The sequence below is a fragment of the Eptesicus fuscus genome, chromosome 18 (genome assembly GCF_027574615.1).
Source record: "Eptesicus fuscus isolate TK198812 chromosome 18, DD_ASM_mEF_20220401, whole genome shotgun sequence".
Lineage (NCBI taxonomy): Eukaryota > Metazoa > Chordata > Mammalia > Chiroptera > Vespertilionidae > Eptesicus > Eptesicus fuscus.
In genome coordinates, this window is record NC_072490.1 from 24,140,410 (window position 1) to 24,163,581 (window position 23,172).

Below are 23,172 nucleotides of genomic sequence, written 5' to 3' on the forward strand. Positions count from 1 at the left end.
CAGATGCCATCCTATCCTTAGCTCCCTCACAGACTTGAACTGAAGAGTAAGTGGCATATGGGGAGTTTTGTAAAGTATACTTGCAATTCAAATTAAAGACAAGCGTGGTAGACGAGACCATGTGGCGGGCCAGTTCTATAATGGCCCAACATTTCAACAAGTCCAAGGTCAGACTAGGATGAGCCCCAGATGACCTTATACTGCTGAGGCTATACATCTAGCATTATCCAGCTCCTCCCAGCTCCCAGCGCTCATTCTGTTTGGGAAAGAAGGGGAAATTAGAAATAGGAGGAGAAGAGTTGCAATTGGAAAATTCTCCCAGCAAGGTTTTGAAATTAGCCCTATACTTTCTGACTTTTCAGCATTAAAATTCTCAACTTTTCAATTGCAGGATTAAAGTTTACATTAATCTTTGTAAAATTGGCTCAAAACAACCCCTTCACCAAAAGTCTCAATAATTTTGTCCTGTAAAATTCTGAAACGGCTATCCTAATTCAGAGATTGGAAAACTATGACCCACAGACCGTATCTTGGTGTTCTCATAAAGCCACGCCGATTTGTTATGTGTTGTTTATGGCTGTCTTCACACTGTAGAGGCAGAGTTTTCTAGTTGGGGCTAAGACTGGCCCATTACAGAAGACTACCTGACCCTTTACAGAAAACCTGCCAGATTCTGCTCTAGTTCTACCTGCCTAAAAATATAACAGAAAAAGCATAGCCCAAGACTGTTAACCCACTTTTTCTTCTTCAAAACTGGCAAGGTTTTGCTTTTAAAAAAGAAATTCTAACAAATCTCACATGTACAGAATCAGCATTTTTTTGTGTGTTGGACAAACCTAGAAAAGGTATTTTCAGATTTATCATCAGTGGGAAAGTGTATTTTCCCACACATCCATATCTATTATGCTGAACTAATTTTACACAGGCTTCTCAGAAAAACATTGGCTTAAAGCTGAATTCACAAGCATACCGCTTTCAGTCCCGAAGCAATTTTCTGAAACGAGAACCAGCTTGAAAAGTGGGGTCTAAACAATATTCTATTACATCAAAGAGCACCCAACTATGTCTTCTAAAATTTCAACTACTGCAACAATACAATTTCTGACCATGCTTATGAAAGTGTATAAATCCCTCCTTATATTAAATATTTTTAACTTAGAACACTAAGCTAAATATATCCAAATAAAGAATCACTCAAAAAGCAAAACAAATATCCAATTTAAGTTTTTAAAAGAAAATGTGGTTACTCACTGAGGTAAAGGGTGAGGATCCTTATTTCCCAGCCCTTGACCCCTTCAGGTGGTGGGTTAGCTTTCTCTAGTTTGAATATGGTGGGGAAAGGTCAGCCCATGTAATAAGAGCTCGTCCACCTTCCTTTCTCAGATGTTAGTGTGTTCTCCCTTGATGAAATAAGTTGTTCTAAAGTAGGGATAAGAACAAGGACTTTGAGACATGGTGTCAAACAAATAAGAAAGAAAAAGGAAAGGTAAGCTATTCATAAGATGTGGGCTCTAAAAGAAGTTCTAGCCCTAAAATATAACCCTATGCATCATACTTGTGAGGACAGTTCCCTCAATTGCTGATAGAATACTTCCTTCATCAAAAAATTAATCTATTCATCCCAAGATTAAAGGGAAAAATTTGAGTATTTCACTGTCATTTTTTCAAATCAGTTGTCACATGGCCTGTTCAGGAAAGTTCTAAACAGAAAAATTACCAACTTTCCCTGACTATCCTTTGAAGGGATAGAGCTCATCTAGTACCTTCTCCATAAGCCAGTCTTAACTGTGTGCAAACCATCCTGCCTAGAAAAGCCTGCCACAGCCCAAAGATACAGACCTCCTGTCGAAGGGCATTTGCAGTTCTCTCCAAGTGATCAGTTTTCCTTTTGGATTTCATTATGCTGTAACAGAGAGTAAAATTGGATTAGTAAGTATTATCCTCATAAGAAAGAATTAAATTAGTTTCCCTGTAATATCATGACTATACAAAATACAATATAACATTCTGGGTCTTAGAAAATGGTCTATAAAAATCTGTACACCTAACTAAAGTTTAACGATTTACTGATGCCATGTACATTTAAGCAGCGTGTTATGTTATGGCTTCAGGAGTTTGATATGCCTCCCATGACCATCGCAGGTCAGGTCTCTTTGAAAATCAACCTCAAATGACAATGAAGGTCAATAACTCACCTGGTTAGAGTAAGGTGGCGCAAAGCGCCGCGTGTCGATTTCGACAAAGCAGCCTGGGAGCAGATGGCTCCAACAGAGCCTCGCAACAACCCAGGAACCAAGACAGCAGCACAGGCCATGGTGCTTCCTGGGCAAACAGAACACTGAAAATTAAAAATGGTAAGAAAAAGTGGGGAGATATCAAACTACTTTAGGGGCCAATGAGGAAGAGTTTACATCTAATGACAAAGCAATTAAGGGCCTAGTTCACACTGACAAAATTTCTGCCACTATTCAGAGTTGATTCACCTGATCTCCACAATAAATACGAATGCAATTATTAGTGCCACCAAATATTCATGTTCCCTATTAGTTTCCAAAATCTCTGACCAAGTTCACATGACTAATCTTACACTATTACAGGGGAGTAGATTTTCTAACTGCTTGATAATTGTAGTCCAACCAAAGAGCACCACTAAGCCTTTAATAGTTCTTGTTAGATAAAGTGCAGGGAGAAACAAACTGAGGTCCACAACAAAGAGAATAAACAAACTGCAACTACATGAAGTAACAGATGAATATTACAAACATCAAAGTGAATGAAAAGAATGAAAGCAGCCACTCAAAAGAGCACACAGTCGGACATCCCTCTCACAATCCAGGACTGCTTGCTCCCAACTGCTCACCTGCCTGCCTTCCTGATTGCCCCTAACCACTTCTGCCTGCCAGCCTGATCACCCCCTAACCACTCCCCTGACAGCCTGATTGATGCCTAACTGCCCTCCCCTGCAGGCCTGGTCCCCCCCAACTGCTCTCCCCTGCAGGCCTGGGTCCCCCCCAACTGCCCATCCCTGCAGGCCTGGTCACCCCCAACTGCCCATCCCTGCAGGCCTAGTCGCCCCCAACTTCCCTCCTCTGCCGGCCTGGTCACCCCTAACTGCCCTCTCCTGCAGGCTTGATCACCCCCAACTGCCCTCCCTTGCAGGCCTGGTCCCTCCCAACTGCCCTCCCCTGCTGGCCATCTTGTGTCCACATGGGGGCAGCCATCTTGTGTTGGAGTGACAGTCAATTTGCACATTACTCTTTTATTAGATAGGATTATACATTTGTCCAAATCCATAGAACATACAACACCAAGAGTGACCAATAATGTAAACAATGGACTCTGAGTGATAATGATGTGTCAATGTGGGTTCACCAACTGGAACTACCATATAATACCACTCTAGCAGGAGATGTTAATAATGGGGGATTGTTGATAATGGGGAAGGCCATGCTTGCATAGGGGAAAGGGGTATATGGGAAATCTCTGTACTTTCTCCCCAATTTTGCTTTGAACCTAAAACTACTGTAAAAATTATCTTAATAAAAAAATTTAATCAAGCTGTCCTTTTAGGATTTATGTACTTTTCTGTTTGTAAGTTATATTTGAATAAAAAGTTTAAAAAAACAAAAACCCAGCCGAAACCGGTTTGGCTCAGTGGATTGAGCATCGGCCAGTGGACTGAAAGGTCCCAGGTTCGATTCCGGTCAAGGGCATGTACCTTGGTTGCGGGCATGTCCCCAGTGGGGGGTGTGCAGGAGGCAGCTGATCGATGTTTCTCTCTCATCGATGTTTCTAACTCTCTATCCCTCTCCCTTCCTCTCTGTAAAAAATCAATAAAATAAAATAAAAAATACAAATAAAAAAAAAAAACAGAAAGATCCCCAACATTTCCATGTCTAAAAACTACTGGCCTATCAAGAAAAGCACTGATTGGGAGTCAGGTGATGTATTTTTTTTATGTATTCTGCTTTCCTTGGCTAATTTTTAAATATTTCTTTGACTAAGATGGCCACTTTTAACATATTATATTGCCTATTATAGTCAGCTTGAGAATAAATAAAGATGTATATGAACACTTTTTTTTCTAAGCTCTCTGGAAGGCACTACATAAACTAACTGTAATACATTTAGTGTTAGAAATATATTCAAACTAGATGTGCTTATGTTCCTACTCCATACTCACTAATTCAGCCCTTCATTTGACAAATACTTATTAAGAGCCCATTATGTGGCAGGTACTGGGAATACAGACATTAACAAAACCAAGGCCTTCTTAGGAAGCTAATATTTTAAAAGGTAGAGACAAAAAATAGACAAAAGTAAATAAATCAGGTGGTGATGTAAGTCATATGTAATTTATTCAGTTATAACCAAATCGTATAAGAGCCACTGCTTCATAACTAATCTTTAGATAAGGTAAAAGACCTATTTCTTGCCATAGTATGACATAGCATCACTGTGGATAAATAATGCTACTTGCTATTTTTCTCTTGCATAAATGAAAAAAGTATAATGCCTCTTTACCTCATGCAAAACTACTAAATGTAGTTTCTCTCCTTTAAATATGATAAACCAAAAATGGTGTTAATCACTGAAAGAAAGAAACTTACTTCAGAAGTCCATGAGCCTTTTAGGAGTCATTAAGTATATGGCTGGCCGGCTGACGGATATGCAATATTTTGGTCCTGGTATTATACTGAGACCTTCGGATATACACTGGTTGGAACCCAGACTAGTGTTTCCATACAATGAAATCCTCACAAAGCTCCTGCAATGACAGAGACAACATATAAGAACAATATTTTGGGGAACTGTTAAAAAGAACTACTATCTCCTAGCTGCAAATGAAAAGGTTCATTATAATCAGCAGGCATCGCCTCACAGTAAAACTACTCTCAATTTCCCCCTTTCCATCAAGTCTTCTCTCATCTTTCTATTTTTTTTTTCTGATTGTTTTTTTCCTCTTTTCTGATTCCACCCTATGAAAGCCTAGACCAATGGCTGAAATGATACAGTTAGTGTCATTTAAGGCCAAGTTCCCTAATAAAATTTAATTGCTATATATTTTAATATGAAAACATTGTTCTGCTTAGGACAATTATTGCTAAAATAGTCCTCACATAAGATACAGGTTTTAGTGATTATGCTGTTTGAATGGTCTGCTGTTCAAATGAACTGGAAAACAAAGACATGTTAATTTTTAAAAGCTGTTCTCTTTAAAATTCTAAAATCTTGTTTTGTAATAATAACCATGATCAAGAGTGCCACCTACTGGTAAATACAGGGTTTTTTTTATCAAATTGTGTTCAAAGGGAGTTCCAAAGCATTAAGGAATTTTTTTTAAAAAAAAACTACCTATTTTTTGAACTATGTCCAATAGTTTCATATATTCAATTTAATTAACCATATAATATTAATATAGATTAAGTAACTTTTAAAATCATACAAACAAGAGTATTCCATAAATGTTTGTATCCTCATAGGCCTTACCTCATAACACACAAAAAATCATAATTAACTCTATTTCTGAAACAGAGAAAATTATCATAATGCTAAATAAAACATATCCATATAAGCAATAAAAAATTACTGCAAGCAGCAAATTAAAGATTTAAAATGACCTGTACTGGTTTCTGTTCAATAAGTATACTCAATTTATTAAACAATTACTGGGGTGCCAGGTACTACATTAGGCCATCCTATCTAATAATAGACAAATATGCAAATTGACCATACCTCCGACACACCCACAAGCCACGCCCACCATCCAATCAGAGTGAGTATGCAAATTAACCCAAACCAAGATGGCTACAGCCACAGAGAGCAAGGTTTCCTAGGTAACAGAGAAAGCCAAGCTTTCCGCCTGCCCTTGCCAGGCCTAAGCCTCCACTCAAGCTACAAAGGTTCAATTATAGAAGGTAAACAAATTCAAACAAATGGCAGCAGAATGGAGCTTGAGAGAGCAGGCCAGGGTTGCCGCTGGCAACAGGGGAAGCAAAGCTTTCCGCACACCCTGGCCAGGCCCACCTGCTTAAGGCAACAAAGTTTCAATTATAACCCCAACACAAATGGCTGCCGGCCTCGGAGGGAGCCCCAGGCTTGGCTCCGCTCCAGGCTACAAAGTTTCAATTGTAGAAGGAAAATAAATTCCAGATACCAGGGCCTCCACTTCGGTTGCCAGGGGGCGTGGCCGGCCTGCAAACCACCACAGGCCCCTCGCTCAGGCCGCCCCACACCCCAAGGGAACCCCCACCCTGATCCGGGACACCCTTCAGGGCAAACCAGCTGGCCCCCACCCCTGTACCAGACCTCTATCCTATCTAATAAAAGAGTAATATACAGGTTGATTATCACTGCAACACACAATATAGCTGCCCCCATGTGGTCAAAGATCCTGCCCCCATGTGGACACAAGATGGCCACCACAAGATGGCCAGCAGGAGAGGGCAGTTGGGAGGCACCCGGCCTGCAAGGGAGGGTAGTTGAGAGGGACCAAGCCTGCAAGGGAGGGCAGTTGGAGGTGATCAACCCTGCAGGAGAGGGCAGTTAGGGGTGACCAGGCCGGCAGAGGAGGGAAGTTGGGGGCAAACAGGCTGGCAGCAGAGTGGTTAGGGGGTGATCAGGCTGGCAGACAGAAGTGGTTAGGGGCAATCAGGAAGGCAAGCAGGCAAGCAGTTGGGAGCCAGCAGTCCTGGATTGTGAGAGGGATGTCCGACTGCCCGTTTAGGCCCGATCCCACTGGGGTCCCATATTGGAAAGGGTACAGGCTGGGCTGAGGGACAACCCCCCTCCATGCACGAATTTCGTGCACCGGGCCTCTAGTAGAAACACAATAAAGAACCAAACACAAGGTCCTCACCATCTTGAAGCTTTTATTACAGTGTGACAGATAATAGTAAACAGATAATTGATGAGACAATTACTGATTACAATGAGTAAGATAAAAGAAATGAGTACCTCAGTTGGTTAGAGCAGTGGTCGGCAAACTGCGGCTCGTGAGCCACATGAGGCTCTTTGGCCCCTTGAGTGTGGCTCTTCCACAAAAATACCACGTGCACACGTACAGTGTGATTGAAACTTTGTGGCCCATGCGCAGAAGTCGGTTTTCGGCTCTCAAAAGAAATTTCAATTGTTGTACTGTTGATATTTGGCTCTGTTGACTAATGAGTTTGCCGACCACTAGGTTAGACTGTCATCCCGATATACCAAGATTGCATTAATAAGTAAACCAATGAATGCATTAAGTGGAACAACAAATCAATGTTGTTTTCTCTCTCTCCCTTTCTCTCTCTCTAATCAATAATAAAAAAAAAGAGTAGTGGGGTGGGTGGGGGAATATCACGAAAGGCCTCTCTCAAGAGACATAAGCTGAAACCTGAATGATGAGGAAGAGGCAGCCAAGCAGATGTTAAGAGCAGAGCATCTGGGCAGAGGCCCAATCACAGTCACACCGGTGTGTTAAGGAACCACAGCCAGCGTGACTGAGGAGCAGTGAGCTAGGTGAGCATGATGTGAGATGAAGTCAAGCAGACAGACGTGCCAGATCACATCAGGCTATAGTAAGGGTATGGACTTTATTCTAAGGGCAACGGGAAGCAACTGAGTAGTTTGAATAAACCAGGAGAGGGACATGATCAAATTTACATTAAAGGACTGCTCAGGCTGCTATGTGAAGAACTGATCATAGAGGGGCAAGAGTTGAAGCAGGAAGTCAAGTTAGAAGGCTCTATTCTAGGATTAAGTTACAAAGATGACAGAAGTAGATAAACATGGAATATATTTTAGAATTAAAGCCCTAAGACTTGTTGATAGTTTGGATGAAGTAAGAGAGCAGTGAGAGAAAGAGAAAAGCCAGGAACGCCTTAAAGGTCATTAATGCACTGAAATAAAGTAAATTCATAGAAATATCATGGTATCCGTTGATTTAGAATCCTAGGTGCCCCCTAAGAAGCAAAGGGGTTCTTGGCATTTGGCATTTGGTAAGTGAACCTAGTGGCATACAAGTTATTTCAAGAGTACTTGACTTGGAATCCATGGAATTGGGCTCAGATCTGACTCCTTCCTGCTTTTTGATCTTGGGCCAGTCACCTCTTACCATTTTTAAATGGGAATGCCAACACCACTTCATTGGATTGCTGAGAGAAATAAAGTTCTATAGGAAGTACCTGGCAAGCAAGAGTATTACAAAAAACCAAGCCAAATTCATTACCCCTCTCCCCTCCCTGCCAAACAATCTCACGAGGTAGTGGTTTGAGACTGCTAATAAACAATTCCCTTTAGCCTGATAATACAACAGGCACTCATAAAATACAGTTTCTATTACATAATTGTGACTTATTTCTAAGTTTGATCTTATGTTAAGAATTTTGATCACTGCTATTTTCCAGATCAGTAGTGTTAACATTTTATAACTTAAAAAAATTTTAACCATAAATGATCCTATAGCAACTAGTAAGTCTGCTTTTGTCATGCTTTCGGGGTCCAAAAATGTCTCATAACAGAATGTTTTCATTATCTTTTAAGAATAAAGTTTAATAGTCATTGTAATTTTTATTTTAAAATGCTGTAGGGTTTTAAAAAAAAAACTGCATCACGTGTTTGGCTAAGGTTTTATTTTCTTCAGCACATTATGAACTCAAAACTGGGAACCACCTCTGGCTAGACAAAGGGTATGGCCAATAAACAGCAGGATGAAAACAGTATGGAAGGCCAAGGAGAACCTGAAATCTAGGTCTCAAGGAACCAGCACTGCTCTAGTGAAAATCTCAGCAGTCTGAAGAGCTTCAGGGCCAGTTGTTTAATCTAGCTCTGCTTCAACACCATCATATCACAGATGACACTGAAGTTATGAAAAGCCTAGGTTCTGGGTCAGACAGATCTGAGTTCTCACCATAGCCACTGCCACTTACAGCTTTGCCTGGTTAGGCAAGTCTCCTTACCCCTTATAACTCGTTTCCCAATGTTGAAGATGGGACTAATATCTATACCTCATTGGACTGTTATATAACAGCACTAGAGAACCAGTGCGTGGATTCGTGCACCAGTGGAGTTCCTTGGCCTGGCCTGCAGAATTTGGCTGAAACTGGCTCTCTGACATCCCCCGAGGGGTCCTGTATTGTGAAAGGGTGCAGGCCAGGCTGAGGGACCCCACCAGTGCATGATCGGGGCCAGGGAGGGACACGGGAGGTTGGCCAGCCGGGGAGGGACCATTGAGAGGGCTCCAGGGCGCGTCGGCCCGTCTTGCTCAGTCCCAATCGGCCGGACCCCAGCAGCACAGCAGCAAGCTAACCTACTGGTCGCAGCATCTCCCCCCTGGTGGTCAGTGCATGTCATAGCGACTGGTTGACCGGTCTACTGTCTGCCCCCTAGTGGTCAGTGCACGTCATAGCAAGCGGTTGAGCAACCTTAGCGTATCATTAGCATATTACGCTTTGATTCATTGAACTGCCAACCGGACAACCGGACACTTAGCATATTGGGCTTTTATTACATAGGATAATACATGTAAACCATTTAGTACAGTGCCTGGCACATAGTGCCAATTATTATTAAGTATTTCATTAGTTTTGCTTCTTTCATTTTAGGTAATACATACTTGAAGAAAAGTTGGAAAATTACAAAGAAATTATTATTTTTCCCATTACCCAAAACCCCTGTAACTTTTAGGACTACTAGCCTCAGATCTGAAGATTCCCCAGATAACTGTGTTTGAGAGATATAAATTGCTTTCTAAAAGGCCTACTAATTTATACTTCCATGAAATAGATATGACTGCACCCATTTGTTTACATTCAAAAATGGCTCATCTTTAATTTTCAGGTGCTTATTCTCAGAAGCACTGAAGAACGAAGGATGGTTCCCAACCTCAAAATGTCCACTGAGACGACAGAATAAGAATAAGACACTGGAGATTCTCCCCTGGCCGCCTGTCCCCAAGGGGCTACCAGGGAAGTATCTGGTCTACAGAGATACAGGGAGCAGCCCTAGGCCACGCGCTTGGCTGGAATTTCTCCTTTGCCCAGACAGAGCAGAACCATCTCAGTTAACCCATGAAAGGTTTGAAGATGTTTCCTAACTTCTGGGTAGATCTTCAGTTACCCAAAGTGGACTATTTGTGAGGCATTTGAAATAATCTACTACAACTCCTTTAAGGTAACTTCTGGATTTTCTCCCTAAAGATTTCTCTGCCGTTAGACTTTCAAGCCTTAAAAGGGCTAACCCAGGTGAAACTTCACTTGTGTGCACAAAATTGGAAGCTTCATGGAAACATGTGTGTGTGTACACATAAATATGCAAAGGGATGTGTACATAGGTAGTATGTGAAAATTAAGTATGGTACATGTGACGTGTGATTGCTGAACCACGTAAAACTCGTAATTCCTACACAGAAGTAGAATGTTAGATCTGAAGGGGATCTTGTATATCATCTCTAATCGAACCCTCTTTTTTTGGTCAGAAGAAGAAATAAAGCTCAAAGAATGTAAGTATCCAGTTCCCAGTGCTACAACAGTCGAATTCTGGACCCAGATCAGCTTCTCCATAGCGCCTTTTTCACAGCGCTGCAGTCCTTCTCTACCAAGACTTGATTTAATACCTAGCAATGAAACACTACCCCATAAAATCAGTTGTACCAAAAGAGGCACTAGCATCGTTTCCAAGGCAAAGCACCTTTTATTTGCATTTCGCTTCAAATACAAAGAGGCCTCAGATAGTATTAACTCTGTCTGCTGATGCCATCCATTCCTTGGACAAAGAAGAAACTGTGGTTCACATTAAGTTATGTGTCCCCAGGCTTTGGGGACAGATAGGTGCTTCATTTCCTAAGTGTATGACTTTGGTCAAAATACCCAACTCTCTGTATCCCAGTATGAAGATTAATAATATGGAATAACATCTAACCTCCCCAGGTTGGTGGAAGCATTATACTTAGCGCAATACCGGGCACAAAGCGAACTCCCTGTAATAAAAGGTTATTACTGTTATTATAAATCATTTTAGTAAATAATGTCATATGCTTGGCAAACATAGAACTAGAACGCCATCTGCCTCCCAGGTCTTGGTCCTTTCAGCAACACAAACTTCGGGCATTTGACGATAACCTGGGGTGACGAAGAGACGGGGCTATACCTGAACAGCCAAGAGCAGCCACGAACTACAAGCTAGGCGTCACCTAGAGCGCAAGGTCACCCGGCGAATCGAAATTCCAAGGGAGCCTTTCGTCGGTCGCCGGGAAGGCAGAGATCGAGAAGGCGGAGTGTCTCCCGTCGCCGAAGACCAGGCGAGGCTGCGGTCCTTCCTCCAGCGGCGCCGAGGGCCCAGACTGTGCCACCCCGGCCTGCTGCGGCCTTCAGCGGGGGGGCTGGGTTAAGGCCTAAGGTCCAGGGACATGAGGCCGGCAACCACAACCCGGCAGCAAGATGCCTCCGCGCCGCCGACCCTGCCGGTACCTATCTTCCAGAAAAGAGCCCAACTCCGCCGGGGCCAGGACGCTTCCGGTGTCCCCGACGTGACGTAGCAGCAGCGCGCGCGATCCTCACATTCTATTGGTCACTTCCGCCCAATGGGCGGGGCGGTACGCGACACCTCTAAGCAGCAAGCAAGCTCTTCCACCGTCTCCTTGGGCAGTTCAGCCATCTCCATGGTGACCAGTACCGGGTCACCCAGTTGGCTTCCAAGCCCGCAGTTGCGTCATTGTTAGGCGCCGGAAGCGATCGTTCCTGCGCCGGGGCGTGGTGGCTCCACCCGGCTGGGGCCGGCGTCCTCGAAGTTAGGCCGACCCCGGGTCGGTTTCGGCCGGTGGGGGCCCCTCTCAGGCCCCAGGACAATGGCGGTGTTTCACGACGAGGTGGAAATCGAGGACTTCCAATATGACGAGGACCTGGAGACGTATTTCTACCCCTGCCCTTGTGGCGATAACTTTTGCATCACGAAGGTAACCTCAGGTCCCGCGGCCGCTCACTAGAGCAGGCGCGTGTCGCTCTACGGTCATTCTTCGGCCGCCCCGTAGCCCACGCGGCTCCAGTTATCCATGCTGTTTTTATCCTGTGGGTGAATCCCCCCCAAATTCGATAGTCTCAGTTGTCAGTGGGCATTTCGTTCAGGCCTTTAGTCAGGCCTAGTGGGGGAGGGGAGGGGCTGGATGGGGGGGAGCACCCGACTTTTCGCCATCCTCCCCCCCACTTAGCATCCTTCTTCGGGTTCACCTTCCTGGGATACTTCGTTGGAGGAAGGGACGCGTTTTGTCTTCCCAGAGATTTTGAGGCGACTGAACCTTAACTAACCTTCCGGAGTATTTCCCCTGGTGACGCTTCCAGGGAAAATTGGGGTTGGCATTTCTCTGGGAAGGCCGCTTTGACCCTCCATACCTTGTGGGGAGTCACAAAGGAGCTTGCCCCTGGGGGTGGGAGGGTTTGGGAAGAGGAGTTTGCAAAGGGAAGGCAATGCTGATCATACCGTGTTTTGATTTTGTTGTAGGAAGATTTGGAGAACGGGGAAGATGTGGCAACGTGTCCTAGCTGCTCTCTCATTATAAAAGTGATTTATGACAAAGTAAGGGGTCCAATTTTAAAAGGGGGCGGGGGATGGGTTGTGGTGCAAGAACCTTGAGCAGTCTGTCTATAATATGTAAGTGCAGGAGAATGTTTTCTAACTGTGTTAGGTAAATGCTGTTTTTTAAAACCAATTTTAAAAAGCATTAGTAAACAGCCGTATCGTAAATTAAAGTCTTAAGCTCAAATTAGCTGATTTTAGCTTTTGACAGGACAGTAAAGAAAACTGCTTTTATCTAATGAAAATTATTAGTTAAATAAAATAAATAATTATAAAAGCTATTTAGTTGACAGTCTTTATTCTTCCTTTATTTGATAATGTGGATGAAAGGGGCCACATGCTGACCTGACAAGCTCAGGGGAGGCCTGCATGGCAGTCTTGCAAACTCAGAGACCTAAAGTAACCACAAAGGATGGTGTGAAATTAAACTTTAACTAAACGCAGTTATGGTGGGTAGTTAAATCCTAGGCCAGTATCTTCACTGACAAGGTCAACCTTGACCTTAACTGAGCCTATCTGTCTTTTTGCATCTATAATAACATACCCTTTGAAATGTCTGGGTAACTTGTGACTTCCCTTTTTCTGGACCCCTTGGGGCACAACCTAAAGTGCTGGGCGCCAGGACAAATACCACAAATGCCTTCATTATCATGTTAATTGTTCCTTCACCCACCCAAGCATGTATCTATCATTTTACTTTTTATCCAGTCCCAGATGTTTCCCCACTTTGCTTTCTCCTGCCTCTCTAGTCTATCACCATTGGATTTCATGTAACCCACCTACGACCTTTTCTTTGATTGCAATGTATAAATACTGATGTAACATTGCAATGTATACAGATGTAACCCGCCCTTCTCCAGAGCATTATCTCAATTCATAGAGGTTCTGCTTCCCAGCATATGTCGACAGTTTGGCTCAGATAAACTCACAAAAATTATTTACAGGTTTCAATGGGGTTGTTTTTTTTAACAATAAGTAATTAAAATTGTTCAGAGCACCTAGATTTATTTTAAAGGGAACAGTTGTATAGTATTTCTTACCTGGCTTAGATAAAACTCTACATTATATTGTTTGAGATATAATCATAGTTTCAGTTTTACAATTTCATTTTAGTCTTTAGTTGTCCTGTTGTTTTTCCTCCAAGGACATTGAAAATAGAAACTTAAATAAATGTTATTATTGCCCATCCCAACTTTTGGTCAGTACTTTAAACAAAGTCTTAAGTAGAAGCTTAACATTCTTTTTTCTTTTTAAGATTTAATTGACATGGGACAGCTTGACATTTTTAAGGATGACCTCTAACGTGATTATAGGGAAGGTGGGAACTAGGCACTTCACCTCAAGAGAAAAGCAGGCTATAATTTAGACTATAATTAGAAGTTTACTGATTATTCTTGTATTAAAATGTGTTTTGGAACAAAAAGAGAACAGGATAAGTGAGATCAGGAGTGCTGGTATGAGATCGTGGCAGGCCTTATTGAGCAGAGATTGAACGAGGTAAGGGAGTGAGCTCTGTACACATTAGGGGTAAGAGCAGTTGGCAAAGGGAACTTTCAGCGTAGAAGCCCAAAGGCAGAAACATGCTTGGTTTTATCAAGGAACAGCAAGGAGGCCAGTGTGACCAGAGCAGAGTAAATGAGGGTGGGAATTGTCCAGGATGAATTAGAGTGGGGCTGATCACAGAGGTGTTTGTGGGCCACTCTAAGGACTTAGGCTTTTCCTATGAGTGATATAGGGAACCAATGGAGGATTTTAGAACAAAGGAGTGCCATGAACCAACTCAAGTTTCAAAAGGGGTTCCGGCTGCTAAGTTCAGAGTAGACTACATAGGAGCAAGGATAGAGACAGGAAAACCAGGTAGGAGGCTGTTAGACTAATCAAAGGAGGGGATGGTTAGCTGGGAAGAGGAGAGAGAGAAAGAGAAACATCAATGCGATAGGGACACATCAACTGGTTGCCTCCTGCACACGCCCCAACCTGGGAGCGGGGAGGGAACCCCCACCCTTCAGTGCTCAGGCTGATGCTCTAACCATTGAGCACACTGGCCAGGGCAAGGACAGATTCCTTACTGACTGGATATAGGATATGAGAGGAGTCAAGGATGATATCAACATTGTGGCCTTCATAACAGATTTAGGAGCAGGAGTTGGACATACTGTGTTTGAGAGGTCTGTTTTTCATCCAAGTAGAGCTGGCCAGAAGGCAATTGGATATGTAAGTATGGAGTTCAAAGAGTGATCAATTGGTGCTATAAATTTGAGAGTTATCAGCATATAGCCTTTTAGTTGAAAGAAGTAATAATTTTGAAGAAGACAGGCATTTGAATAGCCAAATACTGAAGTGGAGAACTTTTACTGTAAGTAGTAATCCCACCTAATAATAGACAAATATGCAAATTGACCAAACCTTTGCTATGCCCAAGCCACGCCCACCAACCAATCAGTGTGAGTATGCAAATTACCCAAGCCAAGATGGCGGTTAATTTGCATATCAAGACAGCGTAGAAAGAAGCCAAGAGCTTCAGAAGGGAGCAAAGCTACGGAGAAGCAAGCAAGCCGGGGGAGGAGAAGGGAGGAGCGGAGACGGGGCCGGGGGAGAAGGAAGGAGAGCAGGCGGGCTGGCGGAGAAGGCAGGGCAGGGGAGAAGGGAGAAAAGCAGGGGGGCTGGAGGAGAAGGCGGGGTGGGGGAGAAGGGAGGAGCCCAGGCAGAGCCGGAAAGAGTGCAGCAGGAAACCCAATTGCAGGATTCTTCCTGCAACGGGATCACTAGTTAATACAGAAACTTAAAAGGTGTGGCAATGTCTTTATAAATGTGATTTCTGAGAGGTGGGTGCTCTGTAGTGAAGATAAGCATGTTTGTTTATGAGATAAGGTATTTTATATTAAATATGAATCATGACTAAAAAGAGATTCATTTTTAAGCTTATAAATCTGGTGCTGACATTGACTCTTTGAACAAGGATGAAGTGATATAGCAATGGAAAAACTCAGAGCTGGATTGATTCTGTAACGATGAAAGTTTACTATTGATGCACTTGTGACACACTCAGTGGTTAAGGTAATTTTCTGTTCGTTCTTAGGAGCAGTTTATGTGTGGAGAAACAGTCCCAGCCCCTTCCACCAACAAAGAATTAGTTAAATGCTAAACAAAGACTTTCGGAATCCAAATCCTGAACATTCAGGAATGAGCCAAGCTGGAAAAATCAAGGCACAGTTCCTGGCTTCCTCGGGACAACCGCTTTATAGTTTGCTGCTGTGGATTCTTTCCATCGGCTCTGAGTTCATCTCCAATTAAAGAAGCAAGTCCATGACGTGACATACCTGGATTTCATGCCTAGAACTTTGAATTGGAAAAAGTGTTCTTTATTTTCCACATGAATTTAAAGGAAGATAATTTCCAGTCAGTGCTTTCATTCCCTCAGTGTTGTTATTTTTATCTTATACCTAATTTATTATCTGATAACATCGTCTACCTCAAAGTCATTTGGGTTCCTTCATTTAAAAAAGGATTTTATTTTTTAATTGGTTATTAGGATTATTAAAATTAGGCCTTTTTGAAATTGACATCAGGTTTGGTATTCTAACTTAAGAAAATGAGTTGCCTTGTCAGTACTGCTCTGACGTTCCCACTCCAAGCCAGTCTTCTGGGTCTGGCCATTAACAACGTTCTTGTTTTGTTAGGCACGTCTTTTCCATTGTACTTCGTGCTCTGAGTTCTAGTCACAGTATTTTAGAGATAATATAATAAGCTCACAGTTTTTTCCAGAGCTAAAAGTTAGAAAGAAAAGTCAAAAAGTGAAATAGGATATGGAGTTTCCTGTCAACATTCTGCATGTTCCTTGAAAATCAGGATAAGACAAAAAGGAAAACAGCCCAGGAAGTGAAATTGGCAACATGATGATGGGAGAAAAACAAGGCAGCTCAGTAAGTTAAATGCTTGAACGTTGTCGCCATATCAGAGAAAATAATATTTCTGTATCTGGGTTCTTGTTTGTTTGTTGCTTGTAGACATGGTTAATGCAAGTGCATTCTAGATAGGGGTTAATGTCAGGTCTTCATGGCTGGCGGCAGAACGTTTAGCATTCCCAAAAAATCAAGTCACTACTCCTAAAAATAAAGCTTTTACAAATCTTATATTTTCTGAGGAAGAACTTGAAAATGAGATGCCTATTCTCAATAAGTATGCCCCCGAGAGCACATCTAATAAGCCTCTACAAGTTGTCACCAAACCAAACATTCACTCTTACAGAGAAATGTTGCCCTGGAGAAAAAGAGATATGCAAAGATAGGCTATCAAGTCTTCCTTCTCTGCAGTGCTGAGAGTGGCAAGAAATTAGAATCACTTACATGCAAATTCAAAAATTCTCTTTATATACACAATTTTGCTGTATGTATGAAGTTAAAAAAAACGAACACTGATGTCTGGCAGTGTGTGGGGAATGGCTCCTACAAGTAAGGAGAAAAATTCCTGCCAGAATGTAAACATTGTATTACTGGGTGATAAACAAGCTACACATACTCATTAGGATTTAAAACAAGTGAGTGGCCTTTTTTTTTCTTTGCCAGCCAGCAGCATGGCCATGTGGAGTCATTAGCTGAGACAAAATAAATTACCAGAAATGTGTGCCGGAAGTACTTGGTACATTACATGAAGCGTTATGTGGCATATTCTTGATGTGATGAGAAATCTCATTGCTGTTTGGGGCACTGGCACCCCAGAAGTCATCCACACTTGCTTTGGAATCGGTGATGGCTCCGATGAACAGAGCAGGTGCTGACTTGATTAGAAATGAGCTGCAAACAAAAACAAACTGCCCATATGGAAATGTTGATGGCTTTGTAGATACCAATGATGTTAGCTCCCTCGGTTAATGATGAATTTGAATTTCAAACAAGAACAGGGACCCTTGATACAGGTCTATGAGCACAGAAGAGCAGGGGGAAAGTGGCCCGAGTCCAAGCTTTTCTAGAGAAAAGCATAAACGGCTATCGGTGATCAGTGCTAAGCTGCAATCATGGGAATGATTTTGTTTCCAAAGCAACTGAGTCACTAAATTTGTTAACTATAATAGAACACATCAGGATTTAATTTAAATTTCTGTAGAGCAGAGAGTAAAACCAGAATCTTTCAGACATGACTAGAGTTGTGTGTGATTTATGTGCCTTATTTAATTCAGCAGATCTTTCTGGAGCACCTCTGAGAAATTTGTAATTCAGCCTCTGTCTTACTAGCTTTGTAATCTTTGGCAAGGCCAGTGGATTCTTTATCTGCATACTTAGGAGGAGGCTGAATCAGGTGAGTTTTAAACGGTCACTTCAGGCTTCGTAACTTGCAGGAGCTGAAATGGTCATGGAAACCTTTATAAACTCAAAACTGTCTAAAACATGAATTTTAAGAAAGAGGCTTCATTCTTCAGTAACTTGATGTTACCACACTTTTGAGTTTGAAAATTGTAAAATCAACTGTGTAAATGATTATGCATATCCTTTACACATTTAAAATCATTTTCTTAGCCCTCAACATTTTTATAACTGTATATATTAATTTATTACCAGAATAATTGTATTGGTATGCTCAATAAAGTCAGATAATTCAAATCTATTTGTTTTCATGTGGATATTCTTCCACTAAATAACAGCATTTTGTATTTGATGTAATGTTATATGAGGTGGGAATTTTTAACCTGCTTTGGGGCATTGTAAGAAGGTTTCTGCTATGAACAGTGGAGTTTTTAAATAGGAAAGAAATTGCCACTGTTTCTACAGTCTGGCCACATGGGTTTGGGCTCTGGAATTTTACCGTTACTTGAAAAAAAAAAAATACATAGTTTTGAATCAAGGCAAAGGTGACATTTTTAGGTGAGTAATTCAATTTATTATTTGGGGGGGTTGGGGGAGCTTATTTACGCCTGATGATCAATTCTTGAAATGGTTTGAAAGCCTAGCCCTGGTCCATTTGAATCTCAGTTTCTCCACTGTGATCTTCGACAAGTTACTTAGTCTTTTTGTATTTCTATGTTCTGGTCTGTGAAATACAGATCATAGGTCCCTCTTTCCTAGGGTTGTTCTGTGGATTCATTCATTTAGCAAGTGTTTGCGGAGTGCCTGTTGTCTGCTAGGCACGAGATGAAGACAAGCCGGGTTTCTGTCATCATGGAGTTTACTGCAACTAGAAGAGAGGAAATACCAGGTAAGGTTACAGACTGGTTAGGGCCTGGAGGGAAACAAATCAGGTGATGTGATGGTCACTGCGGCAGGTGCCTTTGTAAAGGGTAGACAGAAGGTGTCTCCGGTTGGCGCTTTTTCTGAGACCTGAAGGATGAGAATGACAGCTTCGTGAAAATAATTAAAAGAGGTAATGACTAAAAAAACAGCATAATACCTGTCATATGTGCAGAAAAAGATCATTATAATTTCAAAAGGAACTCAACATTGCTTTGAGCATTGACAGCATTCTTAGAATAAGTATGAGAAGTGTGAAGTATTGAACAGCCGCCACACTTTTCCGAGTATCTTGGATGGGCTTAAAAAGCCCTCTAGATCAGCGGTCGCCAACCTTTTGGACCTCACGGACCACCGGTTGGCAACCGCTGCTCTAGATGATTCTGATGCAGCTGTAGTTTGAGAACCACTGGTCTAGAACTGGTTTTAGAATTTGGCAACACATTGGAATCACCTGGGGTGCTTAAAACGCTTGCTACCCCAGAGAGAGTCTGATTTAATTGGCCTGGGTGCTGCGTGGGCTTCAGGATTTTAAAAGAATCTCCCTGGTGATTCTAATGTGCAGTCAAAGCTGAGAACCACTAGGCTAGAAAAGCAGAAAATTCATAATCACAAAGTAAAAAGACTCCATTTTCTTAAAGTGGTGACACCTGCTTTGCATGGGAAACAGTGTGTGGGCTCAGTTGGCGGCACACTTTGTGTTCAGTCATGCAGTCGGCCTTTAAGTGACCCGAGGACTGGGCTAATGAACACAGTGGGAGAGCCCCAATATGGGCAGCCTCTGGGCTACGCCCCCTATTTAACAGGCAATCACATTCTTAACAACACATGCTGGCTGTTAATTACACACCTTACAAAAGTGACAGCTTCTGCAGGTGTGAGTAATTAGGGTTTCTTTAACTCCATTTGAGGATGCCTGCCATTCCCTACTTCCTATAAAACAAATTGCTCATGATTACGTCTTGGACTGGGAAACCATTTTCCAAATTCTTCCTTGTTAAGGGTTTAAAACAAAGGACGTACGAAAAAGAAATCGGAGTTAAAAATACTATCCCCGGCTCACAGAATGCATACAATGTGGGGTGGGGAGTAAGGAGGCAGCAGAATCTCCACCTTTCTTTACGGACTAGCAGAAGAGCCCTAGAACTCAGGGAAATAAAAAACACACAATTCCTAGTAGAATTCAGGATTAATATTGGTCTAATTCTAGGAAAGCATGTTAGCATTTTTTCTTTTTAAAAAGGTATTTTTGTTGATTTCAGAGAGGAAGGGAGAGGGAGAGAGCGAGAGATACAGCAATGATGAAAGAGAATCACTAATTGGCTGCCTCGGGCATACCCCACACAGGATGAAGCCCTGACCAGGAATTGAACTGTGACCTTCTGGTTTGTGGGTTGACGCTCAACCACTGAGCCACACCAGCTGGGTGCACGTTAGCATTTTTCAAAAGAAAATTGGTCGCCCCTAAACTTAGGGAAGAAAAGTCACTAACCATTCTTCCCCAAGCGCTGGTGCTGGGGGACAAGTTTGAGCTGGCAGGGAAAGCTGAGTTAGGCACATCCAGCTGTTGGAGGGGAAGCCAGGGAAGGGCTAGGAAGAAGTCTGGGGAGGTCATTGCTTCTATGTTGCTATTACCTCTGAGCTCACAGCCAAGCATTTGGCGATGAACAGCGGTTGCTATTGGTCAGTAGGGCTGGCAGACAGGAAGGAGAGCTGACTTGCAGCAGGAAAGAGGACAAGGTAACCACCGGCACCAGCTGTCTCACCACCTCTAACCTCAGCGATCTTCAGAGTCCCAGCTGCTGCTTCCCTTCTGCCTTCCAAACTTTGCACAAATCTCTCTTTTTGAGCCAACTGCAACCCAGAACCATGTAGGAAGAGAATGCTGGGAAACATTGTTCCAGCTTAGCCAAGTTGATGCAGCACAAAACTACCAGTTACTGATATTGTAAAACCTCCAAACCCACCTGAGGATTTTGGTTAGAAGCCCCAGCAAACTTTATCTGTGTACAACCTGGCAAACCTTGTTATAACACCTGCTTCCTGAGCAAGGACAAACGCTGGAAAACTGGCCTGGCCACCAGTGCAGAGAGCAGAGGCACAGGCGGGCCCATTGGGCTGTAGCCAAAGAAGGCAGCTACGTTGGTCCTAGATGGCAAATGAAGGGCATTGAATGGACCAAGAGGTTCAATATGAAGTGGCTCTCAATTAGGGGTGAATGTCTAGTAAGTGGCAGTGCTTCAGACCAGGAGGGTCAATACTAGGGACTGAGGTGGACAAGCAGTGCCTATCTGAGACCTGACAATGGCAGCAGGACCCAGTCACTAGGCAAAGATTTAGGGCCAGACTTCAGTCTTAGAGGGGAACTGAGTTCTTGGGTAGGGTCAAAGGGTGCACCTTTGGACAAAGATTAATGCCAAGGTTGAGGGCGGGAAAGGGGGGAAAACACACCCTTCATGGCCACCTTCTGTGATTCAGACTCTTTACATGAGGGCAGCACAGGCCACCTAGAGTCACCCCAAAGGGGACTGGGTCCAAGTCTACAATCCCCAGTGGAAGAACTTGAACTATTACTATAGCTAGCAGGTATCTATTAACTACTAATTGGTAATGATGATAAGAGTGAACGAGCGTGGGTGGGGAATTGGGCCATTTAATGAGATTGAATGAGATAAAGAATTAAAACAGAAGAATGTTTGCACATAATGAGGGCTCAATGAACAATAATTTAATCTTACATATTTCTTGCCCCATCAGAAATGCCTCGAGATTATGGTCTGGAGAACTTGCTTGAATTTAAAGGTTAAGACAACAATGGACTCAGCCATATGTGTCAGAATCTAGTCCAGAGAAGAACCGTAAGTGATAGACAATGAAGGATTTGTTTTAAAGAATTAAACTTTGCATCATTGTGGGAGCCAGTGGTGGCCTTAAGGCAAGGCTGTTATCCTTATATCTGATCTTGAGCCTAAAGTAGCTGTAGGGCAGCCGAACTGATAGTTGGGAAAGAAAGCTCGGTGTGTGAACGAGAGAAAATACAAACTGGAACCTACATCTGTCTCTCTCCACCTCCTTGATGTGTGTGACGTCCAGGGGAAGATGGTGCCCTTCCCTTGGAGTTGTATAAATAAGTATTTGGCCCAGAACAAGGCAAAGTAGCGGATCAACCACAACGTGCTTAAGCACCCAGTTTCTCGTGCCCTGCTCCAGCCTTCAGAGCGTGAAATATCTGCGGCTTTGCTTCTGTCTTCTGAATCGCACAAAATTTCTCTGGTGGTCAAAGCTACCCCAGAACCACTCAGGGGAAGGGATTCTGGAAAATTTTCTGTAGTCCGAGCCTAGCTAAATTGTCACCAAAGCAAGGGTGGGACACTCTATTTGTTCTAAAACACGGAAAGTGATAATAGCATGACATCATTTAGATCACACTAATGCTGATATTCTTATCCTCAGGTTAACTGAAACCCAGTCTCTGCCAATGTGTCCACCAGGTAATGTTGCATTACTAACTACCAGGAAACTTAAAACAGTAGTTATTTAAAAATGCTCTTGTGTGTCTGTGGGTTTGGCTGGGTGGCTCCAAATTGCAGTCTGGGCCTGGGTCTGGTCTCACATATCCTTCCCTCTTCCTCAGACCAGCGGACTAGCCAGAACAGAGGTGCAAGAACCAATTCCCACTGTACATGGCACATGTCAAGTCTGCTTGCATCATGTCTGTCATCGTTCCATTGGCCAAAACAAGTCATGTGGCCCAAAGTCAAGGGTGCATGGAAGTGGAGGGAGGAAAGCGTGAATGTTTCTGAAAAGTAACCTTACCACCCCAGTCATTAAATGGCATACTTGGAATCTCAACCTAACACTTGTGATTCCAAATCCCTTTTTTCTCCGTGTGGGGCAGTGTTTGAATAACAGAAAACCTTCCCAAATGATAAAAATGGAAGCAGTTGAAACATTAAAACAAGTCAGCCACCCTCATCTTGCTGGCCAAGCATCAGACAGTAACCCCATGGGATTAATTTTTGCTACATTTGCTTTTTGAGATGAAGAAGGCTTCGGCTATGTTTTTCATATTCAAATTCAGAACCACACAACCCTAGTAATAATAGGCTCATATTTCCAAAGTCTGTCAAAATACTCACTTGAAGATATTTATTAGCTCTAATTATAGAGAAAAATGGGGCCAGATGCTCACACGGTGTCATTAAAAGTGAGATGTGATACCCATAGGAACTTTGACTACCCACCTTACTGCATATCTGTTTCCACGTTGCTGGAACTTTGTGATGATTCATTTTGAGTGTTGTTATGGCAATTCTCTAATACATTTCAATGGTATCCAACAGTTTGTAGCTAGACTATTTCAAATCAGGTGAGCAGCTCTCACTCCAAGTCTGATGTGGTC

The 23,172-nt window shown here is 42.7% G+C and overlaps 2 protein-coding genes and 1 long non-coding RNA gene across 6 annotated transcripts in view; 2 read left to right on the forward strand and 1 right to left on the reverse strand.

Annotated features, from left to right (window-relative positions):
• The window catches only part of OXNAD1 (oxidoreductase NAD binding domain containing 1), a 41,990-nt gene extending 30,508 nt beyond the window's left edge, over nt 1-11,482 (reverse strand). For 2 of the 4 annotated variants that reach the window (XM_054729915.1, XM_054729913.1), the window contains exons 1-3: nt 11,128-11,482; nt 2,196-2,322; nt 1,840-1,903 (exon numbers count right to left, since the gene is read on the reverse strand). In XM_054729915.1, the coding sequence (XP_054585890.1) occupies nt 1,840-1,903; nt 2,196-2,314 (183 nt within the window). In that variant the 5' untranslated portion in view covers nt 2,315-2,322; nt 11,128-11,482. Of the gene's footprint in view, nt 1-1,839; nt 1,904-2,195; nt 2,339-4,610; nt 4,675-11,127 lie in introns of those variants that run through there. The other 2 variants (XM_054729916.1, XM_054729914.1) reach the window with 2 other exon arrangements.
• A 223-nt stretch (nt 11,483-11,705) lies between these two features.
• On the forward strand, nt 11,706-18,150 carry DPH3 (diphthamide biosynthesis 3). The gene is made up of 3 exons (XM_008153384.3): nt 11,706-11,932; nt 12,475-12,549; nt 15,629-18,150. The coding sequence occupies exons 1-3, from the start codon at nt 11,825-11,827 to the stop codon at nt 15,692-15,694; spliced, it is 249 nt and encodes an 82-aa protein (XP_008151606.1). The 5' UTR covers nt 11,706-11,824; the 3' UTR covers nt 15,695-18,150.
• Nucleotides 18,151-18,673: 523 nt separating this feature from the next.
• LOC129152126 (uncharacterized) lies at nt 18,674-22,556 on the forward strand. Its single transcript, XR_008558842.1, has 4 exons — nt 18,674-18,738; nt 21,528-21,628; nt 22,224-22,261; nt 22,405-22,556. It is a non-coding gene; the product is annotated as an uncharacterized LOC129152126 (long non-coding RNA).
• Nucleotides 22,557-23,172: the final 616 nt, after the last annotated feature.